Consider the following 21679-nt stretch of genomic DNA (forward strand, 5'->3'; position numbering starts at 1 on the left):
CAGGATAAGCAGCCCAAACCTGCATCACCAAAGTGTTGAGTCACAGAATCTTTACAATCGTGCTCAGAGCCTAAATCCTGCTGTACACGGATCAGCAGACACACGTAAACTCCCATTAGTGTAGCGATGTAAAGATGAGTGTCTTCCTCTGATGTCCTCTTTAACATTGTGTGTGAAACTTTTATCATCTACAAGGCAGACGTGTCCTGTGACAAACGTTATTACCTCCAGCATTAGGACGATATCAGGACCTCGGTGGCTCTAGACGCCTTTTGAATGGGACATTAGGAGGGAATGATCCTAGTTTAGGTGAAGGCACTTCTCATCTTTAAAGCGTGTGCTGTCATTTCATGAGAAAATGGCTTTTAAGAAGTTTTTATAAGATTGCTTTTCATCTCCCGAGCACAGAATGAGGTGTTTCCTCTCACCAATGAGACGTGAAATGCTGTTTTTGTCCAAAATAAGTGTCTTTTGTGTAATTTTTGCCAGATGCAGCAGGTGCGCTGTCATTTTAAAGTGAATGCTGATGCTAATGATGATTTACATGATGCAGTTTATGTCTTGTGGACTGGGCTGATTTAAAAAAAAATAATAATAATTTTTGTTTGTTTTAATGCCGTCTTTTCACATCCTTTCATTCTTTCATTCATATTTTATCCTTTTTTCAATCTTTGCTTTATTCCTTCTACTTCCTTGATTGTTTCTCTCACTTCCTTCTTTCTTTTTATTTTTCCTTAATAATTCCTTACTCTGCTTGTCTCCTTTATTCCTTTTATTTTCTTTCCTTTTGCCTCTATTTCCCTTCTGTACTTTACTTTTTTTATTATTATTATTATTATTGCTTTGTACTGTATATTCCTTCTTACCTTTTGCTTGGTTCCATTTCCTTTCCTAATAAGCCAGTTCTTCCTTTTAATTTTTCCTTATGCCTTATTCATTATTTCATTTTCTTCACATCATTTTCTTCACATCTTCACATCAAAAAAGTTCCTAAATTTTTTTGACTGATATCTTCCTTCTTTTACTTTTGCTATATTTTAGTTCCCTTTTCCTTTTCTTCCTTGGGCCTCTGCTTCTTTTTCTTTCTCCTTACCTTCATGTGTCCATTCAGTTTGAATTCCCATATGCAGTGTTCCTAGGATAGGCTGCAACTTACTGATTTTGTAACACACCCTTCACTAGGGTTAACATATCTCAGAGCAAGCAATCAGATATATAGGAGTGTTTTATAACAACAGGATGCATCTTGTTACTTCTCTAACACAGGGTGATTTCAGAAACAGAGACATCAGAGCGAATGAGGCTGAATGAAAGCACGTATTCTTTTATGGGCTTCCATTGAAGAAGTTAAAACATTTAAATGTATGTAAAGCCCAGCAAAAACACATATTTACATCACGAGCAGGAAGAAATGAAAATGTCATGTGTCATTAAGTTCATCTGCAGCACCTTCAAATGTTCCTTTCAAACAGAGAAACCATTCTACGTACAAAAAAAATGAAGCAAAGGGAAAACGAGAGAGCAAAAAATAACAGGAAATATTTACCACATCCTCCTCAAACTGCGTTTTCCAATGAACCGGTAAACTCGGGGCTAGGTGTCATTCCATTTAATGACAGGATGCTATTGTGTTTCTTAATGTCACTACACATTTCCACGCAACATTACACAACATGAGAACAAACGACAACAATGATCCTTTGGAATACAGAAACAATGCATACATTGTGTTAACTGGGTCAAAAAGCATCAAGTCTAGTTATGCTGGTGCCATTATTTTTATTCTCACCCACTTCCTGGTAGGTCAATCTGGAGCCTTTCCCAAAATTCCAAGTTCTTATTCCTGCACTTACACAAGCTTGTTCCATCAAGAGAAACACAAGCTTGACATCTGCCATCTTGAGGACGATATGCCATCTTAAGACCCAAAAAGCTCAACTTCTGTCAACCTTTAAACCAAAACCTCCTCCTCATTCCATCCTGAGGTCCACAAGCTCTACATCTGTCATCCTGAAACCCAACAAGCTCTACTCCTGCCATCATAAAACCCAGTAAGCTCTACTCCTGCCATCCTGAGATCCATCAAGTACCACTCCTGCTATTCTGAGACCCAACAAGCTCTACTCTTGCCATCCTGAAACCCAACAAGCTCTACTCCTGCCATCCTGAGATCCATCAAGTACCACTCCTGCTATTCTGAGACCCAACAAGCTCTACTCTTGCCATCCTGAAACCCAACAAGCTCTACTCCTGCCATCCTGATTTCCATCAAGTACCACTCCTGCTATCCTGAGACCAAAAAGCTCTACTATTGTCATCCTGAGACCAAAAAGCTCTATTCCTGCAATCCTAAAACCCACAAGCTTCTACTCCTGCCATCCTGAGGCTCTCAGGCTCTAAGCAGACCATATATACTGTAGGTTCTCAAGATCTGCTCTTTCATCCTGAGACCCACAAGCACTATTCCTGACATTCTGAGATCTACAAGCTCTCCTCCTGCCATCCTGAGACCCAAAAGCTCTACTCCTACCATCCTGAAACCCAACAAGCTCTAGTCCTGCCATTCTGAGACCCAATAAGCTCTACTCCTGCCATCTTGAGATCCATCAAATACTACTCCTGCCATCCTGAGACCCAACAAGCTCTACTCCTGTCATCCTGAGACCAAAAAGCTCTATTCCTGCAATCCTAAAACTCACCAGCTTCTACTCCTGCCATCCTGAGGCTGTCAAGCTCTAAGCAGGCCATATACACTGTAGGTTCTCAAGATCTACTCTTTCATCCTGAGACCTGACATCCTGAGATCTACAAGCTCTACTCCTGCCATCCTGAGATCCGACAAGCTCTACTCCTGCCATCCTGAGATCCAACAAGTTCTAGTACTGCCATCCTAAAGCCCATAAGGTCCTATGTCTGCTATCTTAAGGACTACAAGCCATACCAAGGCCCACAAGCTCTACTCCTACTTTACTGTTGGCTGCGACGAGCAGTAATGGCTAGTCTTTATTGCTAGCTACTAATTTATTTTCCATATAAGTTAGACTATCTTCCATATAAGATCCAGTGAGTCACAGTGTCTCCCAAAGGAGGATGGGTTCCTCTAATCATAGTCACCCTTAGCTCACCCTTGTCTCTTATATTTGAGGTTAAGCGCTAATGATGTCTGTAAGTATATGTATTATAACAAGGACTACAAGCACTTAGAAAAGCACCAAGGGAAGAACACGTTAAGTATTTATTTTATTATGTAGTAGACACGCCCATTAGCACCTCTAACCACACCCACTTGGAAGAGTGCTGTCCAATCCAGTCTGCAGAAGTACCTTTCTCTATCTAATGAGAGAAGTTTAAAAAGAAGCCGTTTGCCTATAAACACACCCATGTGACAGAATTTATAAGTGGATGCATAGTGTTCATGAGCAAACCAGCAAATGGTGGCAGAGGCACATAAAGCTCAATTGCTCACTTGCATCATAAAACATTATTTAGACATTATCTTACAAAATAGAAAAGAAAAATTAAAATGTGACTAGCAAAAAAAAGTTTAGAATCTTTATAAATTTTTTTGTTATTAGCATGATTAACTATGTTCCTCTTATTTCAGAACACACACACACTCGCGTTAGAGTGGTTCATATCATCTCAGGAGCACCGTTTATACAGTAAGTCTGTATAATAAGTCTGTATTAAAATGTAATCATACAATTCAAATAAGAATTTTGTCATCAGCTGAATCACTAACACACAACTCCGCCTTCAAACCTTAGGCCACGCCCATATCTGAGTCTGAATCTTGAGTACAGTGATGTCAAACTGCATGCTGAGGAAGAAAGTGATTCGACTGGTATGACTGTTTTCATGATGTGACGTCCGTTTGAACTATTAATCTGTGTGATACAGATGTGTGAGTGTGTGTGTTTAGTGGTGTGTGTTAGAGCGTTTGTTCTTGGCACAGAGCTCTTCCACTTCTCTCATTAGGCGTAAACACATCTCTTCCTGCCAGGGCAGAGCCACACACTGCACTGCTATCGGCAGACCCACACCGCCTCGTATGGCCTGTAACACACACACACACACACAGATTACCTAAACAGCACAGTTACTGTACAATACCATGAATACAGTTTACTAGTTCTGGATGATGGCATGTGAAAGTTGAGAGTACAGATGGACAGATGAGGAGATGAGAGAGATGGACAGACTAAAGGACTAAAGCGCCGCTGCATCGCTCTCTTTAGGTAGATAGATTGATAGATAGGGTTTAAATCCCACTGCACCACTATCATCAGGTAGTCAAACTGCATTGTGGGTAGCGTAGGAAACTGTCAACTAAAGTGAAAATAGACCAACAAAAAAAAGGAAACTCATTATAAAATTCATTATAAAATAATTAAAATTTAATATGCAATTCTTCCTTCAAAGACATGTTTGCAGTCTAGTGGTTAGCTAGCAACACTAGCAGCTATAGTGTCGTATTCTGTAAATATTTTACACGAATAAGCTGATTGATGTTTGAGGTAATTAAGACTGAAGTTTGAGGTAATTAAGAAATGGTCTGGTCCATTGTAGGGGTGTTTGAAAGTGTCAGTTATGGTGTGTCGTCTTTTTGGCATGACGAAATAGAACTACATTAATGTTTACTGTTCAGTTATTTATGACTTGTAATTGTGTAATTAGAATATGTAGAATGTGAATGTGCATCGAATCCCTGGTTAAGAGTTTAAGTCTAAGTGGTCAGACCTCCCCCGAACCTCATATACTGTACGATCCCATTTGATTAGCATGTACTGTAGTTTCCAGACAAAAACTACAAACCTGTACCTGTTAGAAAAAGGAGAAATGCTGCCTTCTCGTGGCAAGATTCAGAGTTTTACTGGCTGTGAAATGAAACTTGGTCATTAAAACTATGATTTTTAAATCCACATGCATCATCTGAACTGGTTTAAAGTGTAGATTTGGAAGCATCTCTTTGAAAATGTTCATTTAAAACGACAAAACAAATTATCCTTTAAATTAATTTCCCAATCTACTCTCAGCTTTTCTTCTGAATATGATCATCTCCAAGCCAAACCTTCATTTTGTCTCCTCTCTATGATTAGCTAATGAAAAATCACAGACTGGGTTGTATGCTAATTGTTGTTGTTGTTGTTGTTGTCACACAAAATGACATTAAATAATGATTTGGCAAATTTCTGTTTAAGTCCACAACATGTTCCAAGAGCCTGATTTTAAAGAGCCTTTTTGTATTGACGTGATATTGAAACGATGTTATTATTAGCAGGCTAATGAATATTAATGAGCATGAGCCACCGCTTTATGAATATTAATGACTAATGGGCGGTTAAGGAAAATTGAAAGCAAGAAAGGCACTCAAACAATTTAGGCAATTAAAATATATACAGTAGATATAGTAAAAGTCATTTGAGACACTCAGGAATAATACAGAATTGGCGGAAAAATAAGATGTAGGAATTTTAACTGATTTTATGGCAGAATTGTCTATAAAATTGAATATTATTAAGAAAAAAAATACAGGAGGTCCTCAGATCAATTAAGAATCATCTTAAATATTATAAACAAGTTGCTTCGTCTCTTATACTACTGGAAGAAATTAATGAATGACATGAATATTAATGTTTTGAGGTGACTTTGATGGCTTGTAACCTGCATCTCTGTGTGTCATGTTCACCTTGACAAAGATCTTGTCCCAGACGTCTCCAAAGTTCCCTCTGTAGTGTTTCAGCTCATCTTCATCCTCGGCCGTGACCTCGGTGACAGGAACGACTCCAACAGGGAAGTTGAGAACGTTGTACAGAGCGGTGTAACTCAGAGCGCCTGAACACAATGGCACAAGTGTTACACGAGGTTAGCCCCGCCCACTTTACATGTAGACACTGGAAGGTTATTAATTAATCGCACTTTGTACAACATTAAATAACAAATGGCTATATATTATAGATAAGAGCTAGGTTATGAATGTTTTTTTTCTGAATGTAGCAGCTGGCTAAGGCCAAGAGGGAAGGTTCAAGCCTGAAAGTAAATAAATACACGTTCACAGTTGGAGTGAACATCCCATTCCAGATTTATTCCCACTTTTGCTGTTATAATAAGATTTCGGAGTTGTGGGGATTTGTGATCATTAGTGAGATCAGGCACTGATGTTGGGATGTTGAGGAGGTCTGGGGTGCAATCGGTGTTCCAGTTCATCCCAAAGGTGTTCAGTGGGGTTGAGGTCAGGGCTCTGTGCATGACACTCGAGTTCTTCCACTCCAACCTTCACACACCTTGTCTTCATGGAGCTCGCTTTGTGCACAGGAGCATTGTCGTGCTGGAACAGGTTTGGGCCTCTTAAATTTCCCAGTGAAAGGAAATTGTAAAGCTACAGCATACATAGACATTCTATGCAATTGTGTGATTCCAACTTTGCAGTAACAGTTTGGGGAAGAACCACATATATGTGTGACGGTCAGGTGTGCACATACTTTTGGCCGTATAGTGTATATATGCATAAGAAATCCCTTGATGCTTCTAATTTGGTTTGTGGGTAGGTATACAGTACGCAGTGTATCACATGTATGTATCATTTATTGCATTAAACCTGTTAAAAATCTTTTGATGACTTGTTCCACCCAAAGACTAAGATTATTTGCTATAAAATCAGTGCAAAGTGAGAGAGAGGCACTAAAAATTAGGATACCGGAACAGCGCCATATTTAAAAGCAATACTTGTATATATGAATTATTTATAGTGATGCTATGAGATTAGGTCCCGCTTCGTTTATGTAACCAGTTTGCCCATCCTTCCAACGTAACATCCTTCCAGTATCTGTTTAAAACAAATTTTAAGGTAGAAATCTGTACATAACTGTTTAGTTTTCCAGTGTAGTTGAAGCTGTAGGCTGGTCCCAGCATGGGGCAGAGCAGAACATCCAGCTCCAGCTTCCTCCACTCAGCTAGCGTCTCATGGATATAATCCTACAAACATGAACAAAAAAGCTCTAATGTTATTTAAACTGTAATTTAAATAATAACTAAGCAATGTGCAAACATGGCAATAAATCCATTCCCACACATACCTCAACCTCTTTGTGCTGTTTCCAGAGATCTGCAGGAGAGCTACAAAGCAGAGGACACACACAGGAAAAGCATAATGAGCCCATGTGACAAGATACGGGGAAAGACAATACGTCACACACTGTGGTGCATCTAGAAGTCATAGTGTCTCCATTGTGTAGAATCACTCGATTCCATTATAGCATGTCAGTGTTACTGAGAAAATCCAGCATTAAATATTGATATTACGTCCTAAACAAAGGATTCAGCTTTGCAGATCTGGATATAGATCTAGATATAGATTTATCCCTAATGAGCAAGGAAGAGGTTGTAGTTGTAGAGGTGCAGTTACTTGTTAGCTACATTATCCTCACATAGCTCCAGCGCAAAATTGAACAAGCAAGCCTCACACCCCAAACACACCTTTACATTTTAGTGAATATTGTGTGCGATTTCTATTTTCTGTCTGAATTTTTCCTTAAAAAAGGACGACTGTATCTCAACAGTCACAGATACAGTAAGTGTTTCACTCTTACCTGACTCCACAGGTGGCGTGTATAACTGCAGCCATGCGTGGATACTGAGGGAAAAGACCAAACATATATACTGTTACTACAAGCACAAGCTAAAAACAGTCTAAAGAAATATGTCTAAATCTTGATTGCATCGAATTATTTTAATTAGAGTTAGAATTACAGTTAAGAAAAGTCCATGTCTTTCAATAATCTTACCACTTATACTGTATTTGTGATTGTCAATAATACAGATACGCAAACAATCTCATGATCTACCTCATCATTATATAAAGAAAAACAAGAAAAACAATACGAACTTTGAAAAAAAAAGCATTAATATGATCTTTTTTTTTAAAGATAACTGGAATACTATAATATATTACTATGTTTATTAGCATAGAATAAAAAGTTTTTTTTTTTTAATATAAAATACTTAAGATAATCTTACAGCCAAATAATTACTCAATGCATTTTGCATTTGTTGCAATGAAGTTTGGAATTTTATTGCAATCATACACACCGGATTCTCTGGTTACGATACGAAATTGTTGTGTGCGGTTAGATTATGTGTTGCGAATGATTTCTAAAGAATTTCTCTGTAAATAAAATCATGTGCAAAGTAGAAAACGGTGTTAAAATGGCAGCAGTGAGATCGCAAAGGGACTCCAGTAAATAAATCTGCATAGCAGAGTGCTATAAAAAAAAAACAATAATAAAATAATAGAAAATAAATTGTAAAATAATAATAATAATTAAAAAATCAATTAAAAAATATAATAACAATAAAAACAACACAACAAAATGTGATATAGAACATTTTAAGAGAGTAAAAAAAAGTCAAACAGAAGAAGCACGTGATTTAATAAATAAATAAATAAATCAATAAATCAATAAATCAATAAAGGAGATACAAGTACAATCTTTTTTATGTAATCTGTATTAACATGCATGCATTATAACATGAGATGAATGTGTTCATAGATCATTATAAATATGGAAAGTGTTAACATTATTTTTAAATCCCTCATTATTAATCCCTACGTTATCAGTCCCAATTTACAGCCAAAGTGCCAGTAATTAGTAAGTGTGTCATTGATTATTAATCAATCATTATTGAAGACAACGGATGTGTAAAAAGATAATTAATATTTTTAAACTGATGCATGAATAATTTCATAGGATTGCAAGGTGATTTGACATGGCAATCTTCAAATATCAACTCATTGCCTCATGAATCGAAATTGTATCATATCGTGTGGAAGCCTGAGGTTCGCCGAACTTCAGAGTAAATTAACCGTCTAAACTCACAATAGGTCTAAGAAGCAGAGAGATCATCTTCTTCATAAACTTGGGAAGACCCCAGTGTGAGACCTGATGCTGCAGACCCGGATCGACAGGGCCTTCCTTACTAAAAAACACACAGCATTCTCAAAGTTAACAGAATTCGAATTTCTGCAAAAACTAATGAAAAAATGAGATTTGACTCACAAGTGATTTAGAAGGGTGACGGCTCCGTCTGCAAGGCCTCCCCTCGCGACAAACTCATGGAAGGCGGTGAATATGCGAGGAGGATTGAATGGAATTAGCTACAGAGTAGAGAAAGGAAGATACATGTACAGTATGTGCATGATACTTTGTATGTGTGCTGGCCTGGAAAACTATTCATATGACGAAATTTTGACATTTTCAGAAAACTACAGTTCTGAACTTCATGGCCAAAAGTTTGTGGACACCTGATCATCACACCTATATTTGGTTCTTCCACATAGTTGGAAGCGCACAGTTGTAGAGTATGTCTTTGTATGCTGTAGCATTACAATTTCCCTTCACTTACTACTTTAATAAAGCAATAAGTCACTAGAGGGCGTGCATTACAGTGATTTTATCACAGGTAAGGGGGTTTGGCGTACTCCTGCTTTGCATCATGCCTGAGAACAACCTAACTTGTGATAAAAATCACTATAACACACACACTTGTGTGTTTTATTGCTTTTACAAAATAGCGACAAAAAAACAATACGATAAAATCCAGTGTTCATTAAATAACTTGATGTATTAGTAATAATATTCGCTATAAACAATTCTTCCACCATGCAATGTAGTGTGTTAATAGTAAGCTTTGGTTGCTAAGCAACGTAACAGGGTATGTCTATGTCTTAATTGTAAGAGTTCTATTGGTTTAAAATTTGGTATAATATTACAGAAATTTGTTATTGTGATGCAGACACAGTTCCAATTTTAGAATTGAAACTATCCATCCTATAATTTGTTATAGAATGTTCATATCTTGATCGTGTCTCTTTTATTGGTTTTTGAATATTTGGACCTTGGATTATCGATTTTTATGCATGTCTGCCTGTGATATATCCCGAATACTAGTTTTTCCAGTCTTGTTTCTTATCTATCTGGCTTTGGCAAAGAATGAAGTTCTGATACACATGAGGCTCGAGCACTGATACCGTGTGTCCTGCTTTTTCCAGGAGCTCTTTGGTCTCTCGTAGAGCTCTGCTCATGCTCGGAGACGGCTGATGGTACCCGTCGTTCTCATAGTATCCGATCCTCAGGGGCTCAGAGCTTTCGTACACCTGTTCAAAAAGAAATGTGATTGAGTGCCAAGAGACACGACACTCAACGCTGCTGTACTGAAGCGGAGTGTGTTCGGTACCTGCTGGTTGAATGGTATCGGAGGAACCGTAGGGTCCAGAGTGAACATGTCTGTACAGAGTAAAGCTCTCATACACAGAGCCAGACTCTCCACATCACGGGCCAGGGGACCAACGGCCGACATGGCTGGAAACAAACACATTGATTCCAAAGACGTTGTAATTTAATGGTCACATTTGTTAGCTACTACTCTTCAAATGTATAGGAACTGATTTAGTGGAGCAGTGCTTTACCTGTCTTCACACCTTTTACACATGAAGAGAGTCCCTGCAAGCTGCATGCAAAGAAGTTCGAAAGAACTGTTTACATCCAAACATTACTATAGTGTTATGAATTAGAGTAAGACTTCCTATGAATCATGTTCTCTTCATGCATTTTTAACTGGCTAGTGTAAATGCTGACAGGCTACTGAATTGGCAGAGCAAATATCCACAGTGGCTAGTAAGCAATAACATTAATAGTCCTGAGTTCTGAGCCCTGAATTCAAATGGTTGAACAGCTAGGCCTTTTATATATTTGTTAAATCAAACAAAGTTCTATGGTCACCTCCTGAATTAAATGCTGCAGAGAATGTGTCCTTATGCATGAAATGTAAAACACCTTATCCTGTTGTTTGTGGGTTTTAAGCCGCAGATGCCACAGAAGGCTGCTGGGATGCGGATGCTTCCTCCGATGTCGGTTCCCAGACCCAGAATAGATCCTCCTCCGGCGATCAGAGCCCCCTCGCCTCCTGAAGAGCCGCCGCACGTCTTCTCAAGGTTGCAGGGGTTCACCGTCCTCCCGTATATGGGGTTACTACATTCGTAACTGCAATTTAAAAAAATAAAGCATTGTTTAATTTTCATCATGTTTTATCATTTTAATTTGATTATACTGATATAAGGAAAAAAGGAACTTCATAATTTGTTACCCTGCATAGCACTGTGATGGTGGTGTACTCATGATTCATAATGCTGTTATTAAGCATCATATACACAGGCCAATCTTGTAAGATTTGGACTGGGCACTTGTTTTAGAATGGAATATGCCAATTCCAGATGTGCAAATATCTTTTTTTTAGATTTTTATCAGATACTGTTGCCAAGAAACAGTAAGAAAACAACAAGGCAAACGTCTAGTGTAATCGTTACTTAATAATAAGCAGCTCCTCCATTTTCTTCCCAAAAAAAATAGCCAACAGCTCAACCTACTTGCTCACTACTGGCTCACGAGACTAAGGTTCATGAAATCACATGTCAAAATTCACCTAGATAAAGACAGAGCGAAACAAAAGGACCCACTACCAGAAGTATATTTGCATATTTCACATCCAGCATCCTTTCCTTTTCAGTCAATTAGCTTTTCTGTAGGGTGAATTTTATCGCTTTTGTTGGAAAAGCAAAAAAAAAAAAAAGCAGATTTTTCACATATCTCCTGTATCACTGTAGCAGAAAAAAAATTGTCAATGCTACGGCTAAACCATACATGTTGACATCTTCGTAATTCTGAATGATTCCTATGAAACTAAAATATCAAACAAATAACTTCCTTAACACAATAAATGACTTTCTAAACATTTGAGGGTCTATTTTCAACTGCTTTCCTTCAAGCGGATTTAAAGGAAAATGAATGAGATGGAATATAAACAGGAGTGTGTGCTAATTATCAACGTTTATCACTGAGTTTGGAAAAAAAAAAAAAAGGGTTTAGCCGAACACATTACCTTTTTTTTGCTAGCATCTGTGTAAAGATTATGAGTTACAGATGTTAAAGAGCATCCAAATGGAGTGTTATATTTCACAGACTGAGGTTTCGCACTTGCGTCCTGCCTTCAGTAACCACATTACACACACGGTGTGTGTGAGAGTGCATTTTGAGGAGTGTTTCTTACTTGAGGAGACCCTGTGGGATGTTGGTTTTGATGAAGGGGATTGCACCCTGCTTCTTCAGTACTGAGACCACCACACTGTCCTTAACGGCAGGATCATCCAGCTTAGTCAACACGCCACAGGAAGAGTCGTAGCCCTTAAGACACACACACACACACACACACACACACAAAATTCCTCCTGTGGGATTAATTTTTTTTTTATTATTGTATCATGTCACACTTGAAACACACACATTTACTGAAAATATACTGTATAGTTGTCTATGGTCTAAGTTCTTGTGTCTAACTGTGTGTATTGTGTAGTTATTTGATCCACTGTGATCCTGGAAAGATGATATTTCATTACACTGTATGTGTGTAGATGGATTTTCATCAGGAAAATGACCTTGAACTGAAATGAACAGGGTGTCCTCATACCAGAACCATGAACATGTGGCAGTCTGGGAAAATAGGAATTCAGGCAAACAGCCAGAATCTGAGGCTGTCATGATCTTTTTCTAATCTTCAGCTGTCCAGTTTGGATGAGTCTGTCCCCATGATAGCCTCAGATTCTTGTTCTTAGCTGACAGAAGTGGAACCTGATGTGGTCTTCAATTCAAGGGTTGAGGTGTTGTGCATTCTGAGCTGCTTTTCTGCTCACCACGATAGTAAAGAGTGCTTATTTGAGTTACTTCCTGTCAGCTCAGGTTATTCTCCTCTGATCTCTCTCATCAACAAGGTGTTTCAGCCGCAAGACCCTCCGCTCACAGGATGGTTTTTTTGTTTTTCACACCATTCTGTGTAAATTCTAGAGACTGTTGTGTTTGAAATTCCCAGGAGATCAACAGTTTCTGAAATACTCAAACCAGCCCATCTGGAAATGGGAATTTTACCCAACAGGACAAAACACACTGAAAGAATTAGTGATTATATAACAGAGATATTAGTGATTATATTATATAACAGCTGAGTTATATGAGAGGAGCTGAGTGGTGATGAGGCTGGTGTTTAAATGCAGCGAATGATTATTTTTCCATGAATAGATTAGATTGAAAGTGTAGAGGTAGGTGGTGCATTTGCTTGCGATAGCTTGTCATATCAGGATAATATTAAATCAGGTTAAGATCATTCCAAATGTCATAATATAGACATGAGATGTGGACTCTGATGTCTGGCATATTAATTTATAATGTAAATACTGTATATGATGAACTAATGTATACTGATGTATTTTCCTAAATAAAATATATTATTATTATTAAACATAAAATGACTGCTGGGTATTGTTATACATAGTTTTATTATTTATTCATGTGTATTTTTTAATTACATATTAAATCAAATGTAAATTAAAATATTTCGGTTTGGGAAAGTTTCAAGCTTTCAAACCTTTATGTAGCAGAAAATGTCACAATTCAACCATGTGAAAGGTTTCTCAGGCCATAACGCTAATATCTGCTGTGCACTAACACAGAAAAAATTCAAATTGGCCCGAAGTAGAAATTCAGGAAACACTGGGAAAAACGCAACACAATAATTCCCAAGTGATATTGTTTATTTTGTTTGCACAAATGACAGAAATAATATAATTAATAATGCATTTTTATTCACCGTTTATGATCGCTGAAGTTGACTGCACTAATTCCAGTTCTCTTTATCATATCTTGTTAACTGTACAGTTGTGTCACCCTTTACCAGAGTGTGTTACATAAATAAACACACCCTCTCTAGTTTTGTTCCTCCAACACGACAGATAAATCTGTTAAATTTTAACCCGAATTGACGTAGTGTTAACCCAGGACACACCACTGCATTATGGGAATTCATCACAAGAGCAGGAATTCTAGCATTTGGGACAATGCTAATGTTCTGGATTTTTTTCTCCAATCTCCACCCTGGTCACTCTCACATGTCCCTATCTTATTTTGATCATTGGTTGTGTGGGTATGTATGTATAGTCCGTTTGTCTTTGTAAAGTTATAAATGTTGTGTGTCTTAGTCTGTAATGTTCTCATTTTCTACCCTTTTTTTGTGTGTATGAGAATGCTGTTTTTCGAGCGCTAGAAAAACAGTATGCCTTATAGGAACACCTGAATAAAAGTATGTTATGATGCATCCTCTCCAGCGTTAGAATCATTGGCTAGCAAGGAAGTGGTTTACTTTGGGGACGTATCTGCTCAGTAAACTACTACTGGTGTCCCTCAAGGCTCAGTGATTGGGCCCAGGGACAGATTATGAGACAATGGGACCCTGGGCATAGATGCACAAATAACATTGCATTGGCTAAGAGTATCTATTTCTCTGCATTTCATTAATCAGTTTACTGTACAGTGCTCAAGATCTCTCATCTCTGTGCCGAACCGCTGCTCAAAATCAACGCCTTCTCTCCGGATTTTGTCCCAAAACAATTCAGAAACACATTGGATGTGGGCAGTTGTGTAAAGGATTTACTTTCGGGGTCATGAGAACATATACAAAATCTACCATTAAACAGCCTTGCTATATGAATAACATTGTCATAAATTATATTTATGACAGTTCTACTGAAAATGGTCAAAATAACTTCAATAATAGGAGAATCTTATAAATCCTGATCTACTTTTCTTTTCCTTTTACAGCAGTAAACCTCCAGTAGGCTAATCCATCGGCTCTCACCTCAACATCTCTGTGCTATATTGCATATGCATATGTGAGGAAAAAGCATGAACCTGATTGGCTAATCCTCTTTCTTACCATAGCAGCTGGTAGTCAATAAAACAAGGAATGCATTCCTTAAAAAAATCTTTAAGTTTTTTCAGTATTAGAACTGTTATCACGTATTAGTGCATATACTGAAATAGATTCTGTAAGCTTTTCTTTATCCTACAAATTTTAATTTTAATTTGAGAACCTAGGTTATTGGTGTTCATTAATAGAATATGTTAAAAAGGTTATAGAAATGAATAGCCTTAGATTACGGGCCTTCAGGGTCTCCCAAAACACCCTTAACACCCTTAGTTGTACATGGCCATAAATAAATAAATTAATTAATTAATTAACATTTACATGTCTACAGTATAGTACTGAGCTACAGGAAGGCTTAGAGCTTCTAATAACAAAGAATTTAGCCTCTAAAGTCCTACACAAAACTAAGGTAATAAACGTTCAATCTGATGGTGTAATGATTGTTTCTTTTATGTGACATCTTCAAAAGCTATTTCTTCAGTTTTTCTGAGAGACATTTCGTCCTCGGTAGACTTTTTGACTCTGAGTAGTTTATAAAAGCGATTTTACAGTACATAGAGGCTCTAGCTTTGGGGCCACCTGACTCCATTTTCATGGTATTTTCATGGTATTTTCATGGTTTTTCCTATAATGGAACAGACTCATTCTGTTCTTCCCTCCATCAGATACCCCAACTGCACATATCAATATGATGAAGAACTTTAATCCATTATCCAATATTTTACCCACTACAAAATGAAATATTCTTGATTTAAAGCTAACATCCTGCAGTTTACCCTTATAGTCACTGTTTCTTCTCCAATCCATTGTATTGGATTACAAAACCAAAATTACACCAACATCACAGTCCAGTTCCATGTTGCGTATTATCAAGAATGCTAGTTTGATAGCGTTCCCTCTGCCAGTACCTCATAATCCACATTGTCCTTGATGCTGATGGGAATGCCGTAAAGAAGGCCGCCTTTGTGTGATTCAATGTCTTCCAGTTGTTTTAGACTCTCCGTGAGGACAGCAGTAGCACAGTTCAGTTTCTTGTTCACCTCCAAAGCCTGTAGAACATAGAACAACAGTTCTTGTTGCGCAATCTGTTACCTGACTACTGTACAAATACTTTACGTCATACAGTTCAGTAGTAATAGTATAGTATCAGGGTTAAAAAAAAACAATCTAGATTGTATATGGGTGATACTGAACTCTCCCAGGTGATAAAATGTCATTTTACAAATACACAAAAACACGCAGCAGCTATGCTATAATGATATTCATGAAAGGTCAACGCACTCATAAATACGATTCCACATTTAAGCACCCAGACATCAAATGAATAAATGAACGAGTCCCTTAATTTGCTTAATCACATTGTTATTGGCTGTTGCTTTGGTGAGATTTTATAACCCAGTCAGCATATCTACAGGCAAACACTAGTTGTTACCCAGTAGAGAAAGTGGATATGGAACTGTATACAGCTGAGGACTGGGGTCATGTGTGATCACTGTGTAAATGTGTAAATGAGCAGGAGTGAGATAAGAGAGTGCACTGAACCTTCTCCATGTAGGCGTGGAGTACCGCGTCAGGCTGCAGAGATCCTCCTCTGATCTGCTGACTCAGCTCAGCCAGTGGGAGAGTCACGATGGAGCTCAAATCAACACCAGCATTCTGTAAACACAAGACTATTCAACCGAAATGTTACACAATCAGAGAGACAGATAGACAGACAGAAATACAAATGGGTGGAGAGATAGATATGTAGTTTGACAGTCACACAGACAGGCAGGTTGGGAGAGACAGAAAGACAGACAGACATGTAGCTTGACAGACAGATGTAGTTTGACAGACAGACAGACAGACAGGTATCTTGAATGTCAGACAGACATGTAGCTTGACAGACAGACAGACAGACAGACAGACAGGTATCTTGAATGTCAGACAGACATGTAGCTTGACAGACAGATGTAGTTTGACAGACAAACAGACAGACAGACAGGTATCTTGAATGTCAGACAGACATGTAGCTTGACAGACAGATGTAGTTTGACAGACAGACAGACAGACAGAGAGGTATCTTGAATGTCAGACAGACATGTAGCTTGACAGACAGATGTAGCTTGACAGACAGACAGACAGACAGATAGGTATCTTGAATGTCAGACAGACATGTAGCTTGACAGACAGACAGACAGACAGGTTTCTTGAAAGTCAGACAGACATGTAGCAGACAGACAGACAATTATCTTGACAAACAGTCAGACATGTATCTTGAAAGTTAGACAGATATGTAGCTTGACAGACAGACAGACAGACAGGTATCTTGAAAGTCAGACAGACATGTAGCTTGACAGACAGGCAGACAGACAGACATTTATCTTGACAAACAGACAGACATGTAGCTTGACAGACATACAGACACCAGAATCATGTATATTTTTCCATTTCTGAATGAAAGCTGTGTGGCAGCTTGCTATAGTATGAGCACAGAGATTAACTCGAGTGTCCTACACAGAATACTGACCTCAACCCTACTGAACACCTTTGGAATGAACTGGACCACCGGCTGCACCCCAGACTTCCTCAGTCAACATCAGTACCTGACCTGAATGATCACAAATCCTCACAGCCAAGCTCCAAAATCTAGTGGAAGTGTGGAATGGGATGTTCAACAAGCACCTATGTGTGTGATGGTCAGGTATCCACAAACTTTAGCCACATAGTGTAAGTTATTTTAATCATTTTCAGTAGAACTGTTATAATGGTATTTTATGGCAACATTATTAATAGTGGGAATGATGCATTGAATAATTGTAACAACTGAGGCTGATATCCATTCAGCCGTCCACCAGACGGAGCCCTCTCCCGAATACTGATGTACTTCTTCTTCTTTGCCTACTTCCTGTTTGGCACATGTATTTCAGGGCCTAGCTCATCTGTATTCATTGCGAAGTATTGTCAGCATACCACTGCCTTACTGAGCGTTTCTTCATTGCCTATTGTTTGTATCTTGTTACATGATCTTTGTGCCTGACTTCTGGATTACGTCTTAAGGATTACTGCTTTGTTTTGTTTGCCTGGTTGGACTGCCTCTCACGTTACCGGATTTTTGCTTGACTCAACGACCACGCCTCTTTGCATCATTGTTTGGAGTTTTTTGCTGCTTCTGTTTAATAAACTCTCCGCACATGGATTCAAAAACTGCCTCCACGTCTGGTCCCTTACAATAATTGAAATAATAAAAAAAATCATGCCATCACTGCTACTACTGATGTGTAGCATCCACTCAAAATACAAGAGTGTGTCACACTTCTCAATTTATTTGTACAGATCACGCAGTAATTAGGGGGCCAAGCACCAAAGGTGCATAGGAACCCTACTGTTATTCTACCTTTTCTTCATCTTCTTCTTCTTCTGGCTAGGGTGTCTATGGCAGCCCCTAGACACCCTAGCCAGAAGAAGAAGTTAGTCACACTGATTGGGGAGGGTCTAAGGAACATTCTGACCAAAATTGGGCCAAGTGCTGTAAACTCTCTAGCGCCACCATCGGGTCAAATTTTGGACTAATTTGGAAGTATGTTTATGGTCATAGCTTTTGAACCATGGCATCTCGGGATTCCTTGGGTCAAGACGAGTTCAACGCACTCTATGATGTCAATTTCTGCCTAACTAGTTTTTCCGCCATCTTGGATTTTGTCAAAAATCACTACTCCTCCTACAAATTATGTCCAATCAACACTAAATTTGGAATACACCATATTCAGACCAACCTGGACAAAAATTTTCAAAAGAATGTTGATATTCCAAATGGTTTGCCCGTAATGTGCCAATAAATCTAACGGCAAAGCCGCCAAACAGGAAGTGAGGCTGTATCTCAGCAACGACCTTGCACACTGACACAAATCTTGGTAGGCATATTCAGGACCATGCCCTGAGGCTACACAACAAATTTTGTGACAGTGCCACCTACTGGTCAAAAGTTACAATAACATGCCAAAATGCTACTTCTCCACCAAATCTTGTCCAATCTTCACCAAATTTGGCTCACGTCATATTGGTACCTGTCTAAACTTGCATTTAGTGGGGAAAAAGGTCCAAACCGATGAAAAAAACATTAATACCTTAGATGTTTTTAAATTGCAAGAAGAAAAAAAAAATAGGTCATAACAGTAGCAATCACGACCAAAGGTCAAAGTAGCAACAGACAACTCCACAGGTCACAGCAGAAGTGGCAGCTGCAACAGCAATGCCACCCTGTGGCCCATTCGTTTATCTAGACCTTTGCTCCTACAGTCAGAGAATTCCACCCCTGTTTGTGGTCAAAACATACAACTCATGAGTGAAGCTACAATCACTCTTGAATCCCTTTGCCTAAAGTTATGGCTCTGCTTTCCTGTGATTGCTTAGGCAACAATTGTAGCACGTCTATGAATGCGCAGCTCACCAAGAATGGGTGCTTGGCCCCCGAAAATGCTGCTTGCAGCTTTAATTTTATTTAATGTTGTATTTCTTTGTCCCCTGCTTAGAATTAATTCAGTGCAATGTCAGAGTGTGTAAGGAATGATGTGAAAGTGTTATACAGAGCTCATGAGTTTGTGAGTGAAGCAGAAGTTTCTCACTAAACCTGCAACAGGGGCATTAGAGTGAAATTTGATGATGAACAGGTGAAACTGGTGTGTGTGCATACCTGAATCTTAAAGCAGCTCACGGCTTTCTTTGCCTGTCCGAGCTCCTTCTCTCTCTTCTCTCTGGCTCTCTGGAGTTTCCGCTTCACCTTCTGCTGTTCTGTCCATTTCAGCAGGAAAACACTCACACCAGCAGCACAGAGCAGCGGCACTACTACACGCTTCCACTCACCATCCATGTCTCGACTCTTCTGTTCCAACCTGCTCCTGCTACATTCAGTATTATCCACACACACACACACACACACACACACACACACCCTCACGCTGTTCACTCTGTCCCTGCGTGAGCAGGAGAGTCACACACTGGTTGCCAAGTATTCAGAGGAGTCGGCTCTTTTAGCTGAAACCTGAAAACCGACTTGCATACATGAACCATTATTGTTTATATATGTGTATGTATGCAATGCCATTATTCTTGCAATGTAATTGAATACAAAAAATGCATTCATGGAAACCACTTTTTAACATCTGAGCTGTTTGTGAATGGTGAGTCATGTGTTTAACTCTCAGCTGGGTGTAAGAGGAAGCAAGACAAACAGAACCTATTGTGTTGATGAAGCACAGACACAATAGCATTGAAGCAGGGATACTTACAGTAAGCTAATGAGCTGTTTGAGATTCGAAAGAGTCGACTCTTTTTGGTGAGCTGAGCCAAATGACCTGACTCATCGAAAAGAGCCGGAATTCCCGTCACTAGGCCGCAAACACCACGTCAGTCATTTTTAGTGTATAGGTAATCTCTAGAAGAGAGGGTTGTTTTAAAAAAAAAAAAAAATTGTATTTTGGTCATTTTCATTCTTCCTTCATTATTTTTTTCCTTTCTTTTATCTTCACCTTTATTCAAATTACTTTATCTTCTTCATTGTTACCCTCAGGTCCTTCTTTCCATCAGTCTTTTCCTTCCATGTCTTCATTTTCCTTTCTATTCATTTTCCTTCATATTTTCTTTTGTTCCCTTCCTTAAATTCTTCCTTACCTTTTGCTTGCTTCCATTCTTTCCTTTTAAAAAAAATTTCCTCCTTACCCTTCCTGGCTTTTCCTTTCTTTCCATTTCCTCCATTGAGGTATTCTCCTGTTACATGATGAAATTGCATTTTTGTTTAAATTATTGATGAAATTGGACATTTCAAAAGTAATGGCACCCTATAAAAGGAGGAAGAGTCAATGCGTGTTGTGTTTCAGAGGCGCCTTTTCACCATTTAGTCATCATTTTGTAATTTTTAGCTCTCTGTGAGCTTTGCCTTTTATGGAGTTTGGGGGCATGGCTAAATGTAAATGAGCTGTACTGTGAACCCACTTGGTAATTTACAGTTGATTGGAATTTATTATCATATGCAAGTGAGTATAAAGAACGTTTTGTAAATCTGATGTGAATTTTGGTTTGGTTGGGCCACAAAAACATTAACACATGACTTTAATAAAAGACTGATAAACGAGACCCTTTGCAATTAAAAATCTGTACTTAAACTTGTATCTTGTATAAATGTATAGAAATTCATCTTAATCTACACTATATTACCAAAAGTATTCGGTCACCTGCCTTGACTCACATATGAACTTAAGTGCCATCCCATTCCTAACCCATAGGGTTCAATATGATGTCGGTCCACCTTTTGCAGCTATTACAGCTTCAACTCTTCTGGGAAGGCTGTCCACAAGGTTGAGGAGTGTGTTTATAGGAATTTTTGACCATTCTTCCAAAAGCGCATTGGTGAGGTCACACACTGATGTTGGTCGAGAAGGCCTGGCTCTCAGTCTCCGCTCTAATTCATCCCAAAGGTGTTCTATCGGGTTCAGGTCAGGACTCTGTGCAGGCCAGTCAAGTTCATCCACACCAGACTCTGTCATCCATGTCTTTATGGACCTTGCTTTGTGCACTGGTGCACAGTCATGTTGGAAGAGGAAGGGGCCCGCTCCAAACTGTTCCCACAAGGTTGGGAGCATGGAATTGTCCAAAATGTTTTGGTATCCTGAAGCATTCAAAGTTCCATTCACTGGAACTAAGGGGCCAAGCCCAACTCCTGAAAAACAACCCCACACCATAATTCTTCCTCCACCAAATTTCGCATGGGCAGTCGTGGCCTAATGGATAGAGAGTCGGACTTGCAACCCGAAGGTGAACCTGAAGGTTGTGGGTTCGAGTCTCGGGTCCGGCAGGGATTATAGGGATACCACGACTGAGGTGAGACCCTTGAGCAAGG

The 21679-nt window shown here is 38.8% G+C and overlaps 1 protein-coding gene across 2 annotated transcripts; it reads right to left on the minus strand.

The window, feature by feature from the left end:
* Positions 1 to 1298: 1298 nt before the first annotated feature.
* LOC113545966 (fatty-acid amide hydrolase 1) lies at positions 1299 to 21026 on the minus strand. Of its 2 annotated transcripts, XM_026945652.3 has the most exons (16): positions 20073 to 21026; positions 19478 to 19685; positions 16348 to 16461; positions 15714 to 15854; positions 12103 to 12236; positions 10833 to 11039; positions 10466 to 10506; positions 10234 to 10358; positions 10028 to 10153; positions 9057 to 9154; positions 8877 to 8976; positions 7590 to 7633; positions 7077 to 7116; positions 6867 to 6975; positions 5690 to 5835; positions 1299 to 4056 (listed from the first exon to the last, which is right to left on the minus strand). In XM_026945652.3, exons 2-16 carry the CDS (start codon positions 19652 to 19654, stop codon positions 3919 to 3921), a joined length of 1740 nt encoding a protein of 579 aa, XP_026801453.3. In that variant the 5' UTR covers positions 19655 to 19685; positions 20073 to 21026; the 3' UTR covers positions 1299 to 3918. The 2 variants fall into 2 exon arrangements, with proteins under 2 accessions (XP_026801453.3, XP_026801454.3); XM_026945653.3 differs by lacking the exon at positions 20073 to 21026 and having other exon boundaries at positions 19478 to 19709.
* Positions 21027 to 21679: the final 653 nt, after the last annotated feature.

The sequence above is a fragment of the Pangasianodon hypophthalmus genome, chromosome 2, assembly GCF_027358585.1.
Source record: "Pangasianodon hypophthalmus isolate fPanHyp1 chromosome 2, fPanHyp1.pri, whole genome shotgun sequence".
Classification (NCBI taxonomy): domain Eukaryota; kingdom Metazoa; phylum Chordata; class Actinopteri; order Siluriformes; family Pangasiidae; genus Pangasianodon; species Pangasianodon hypophthalmus.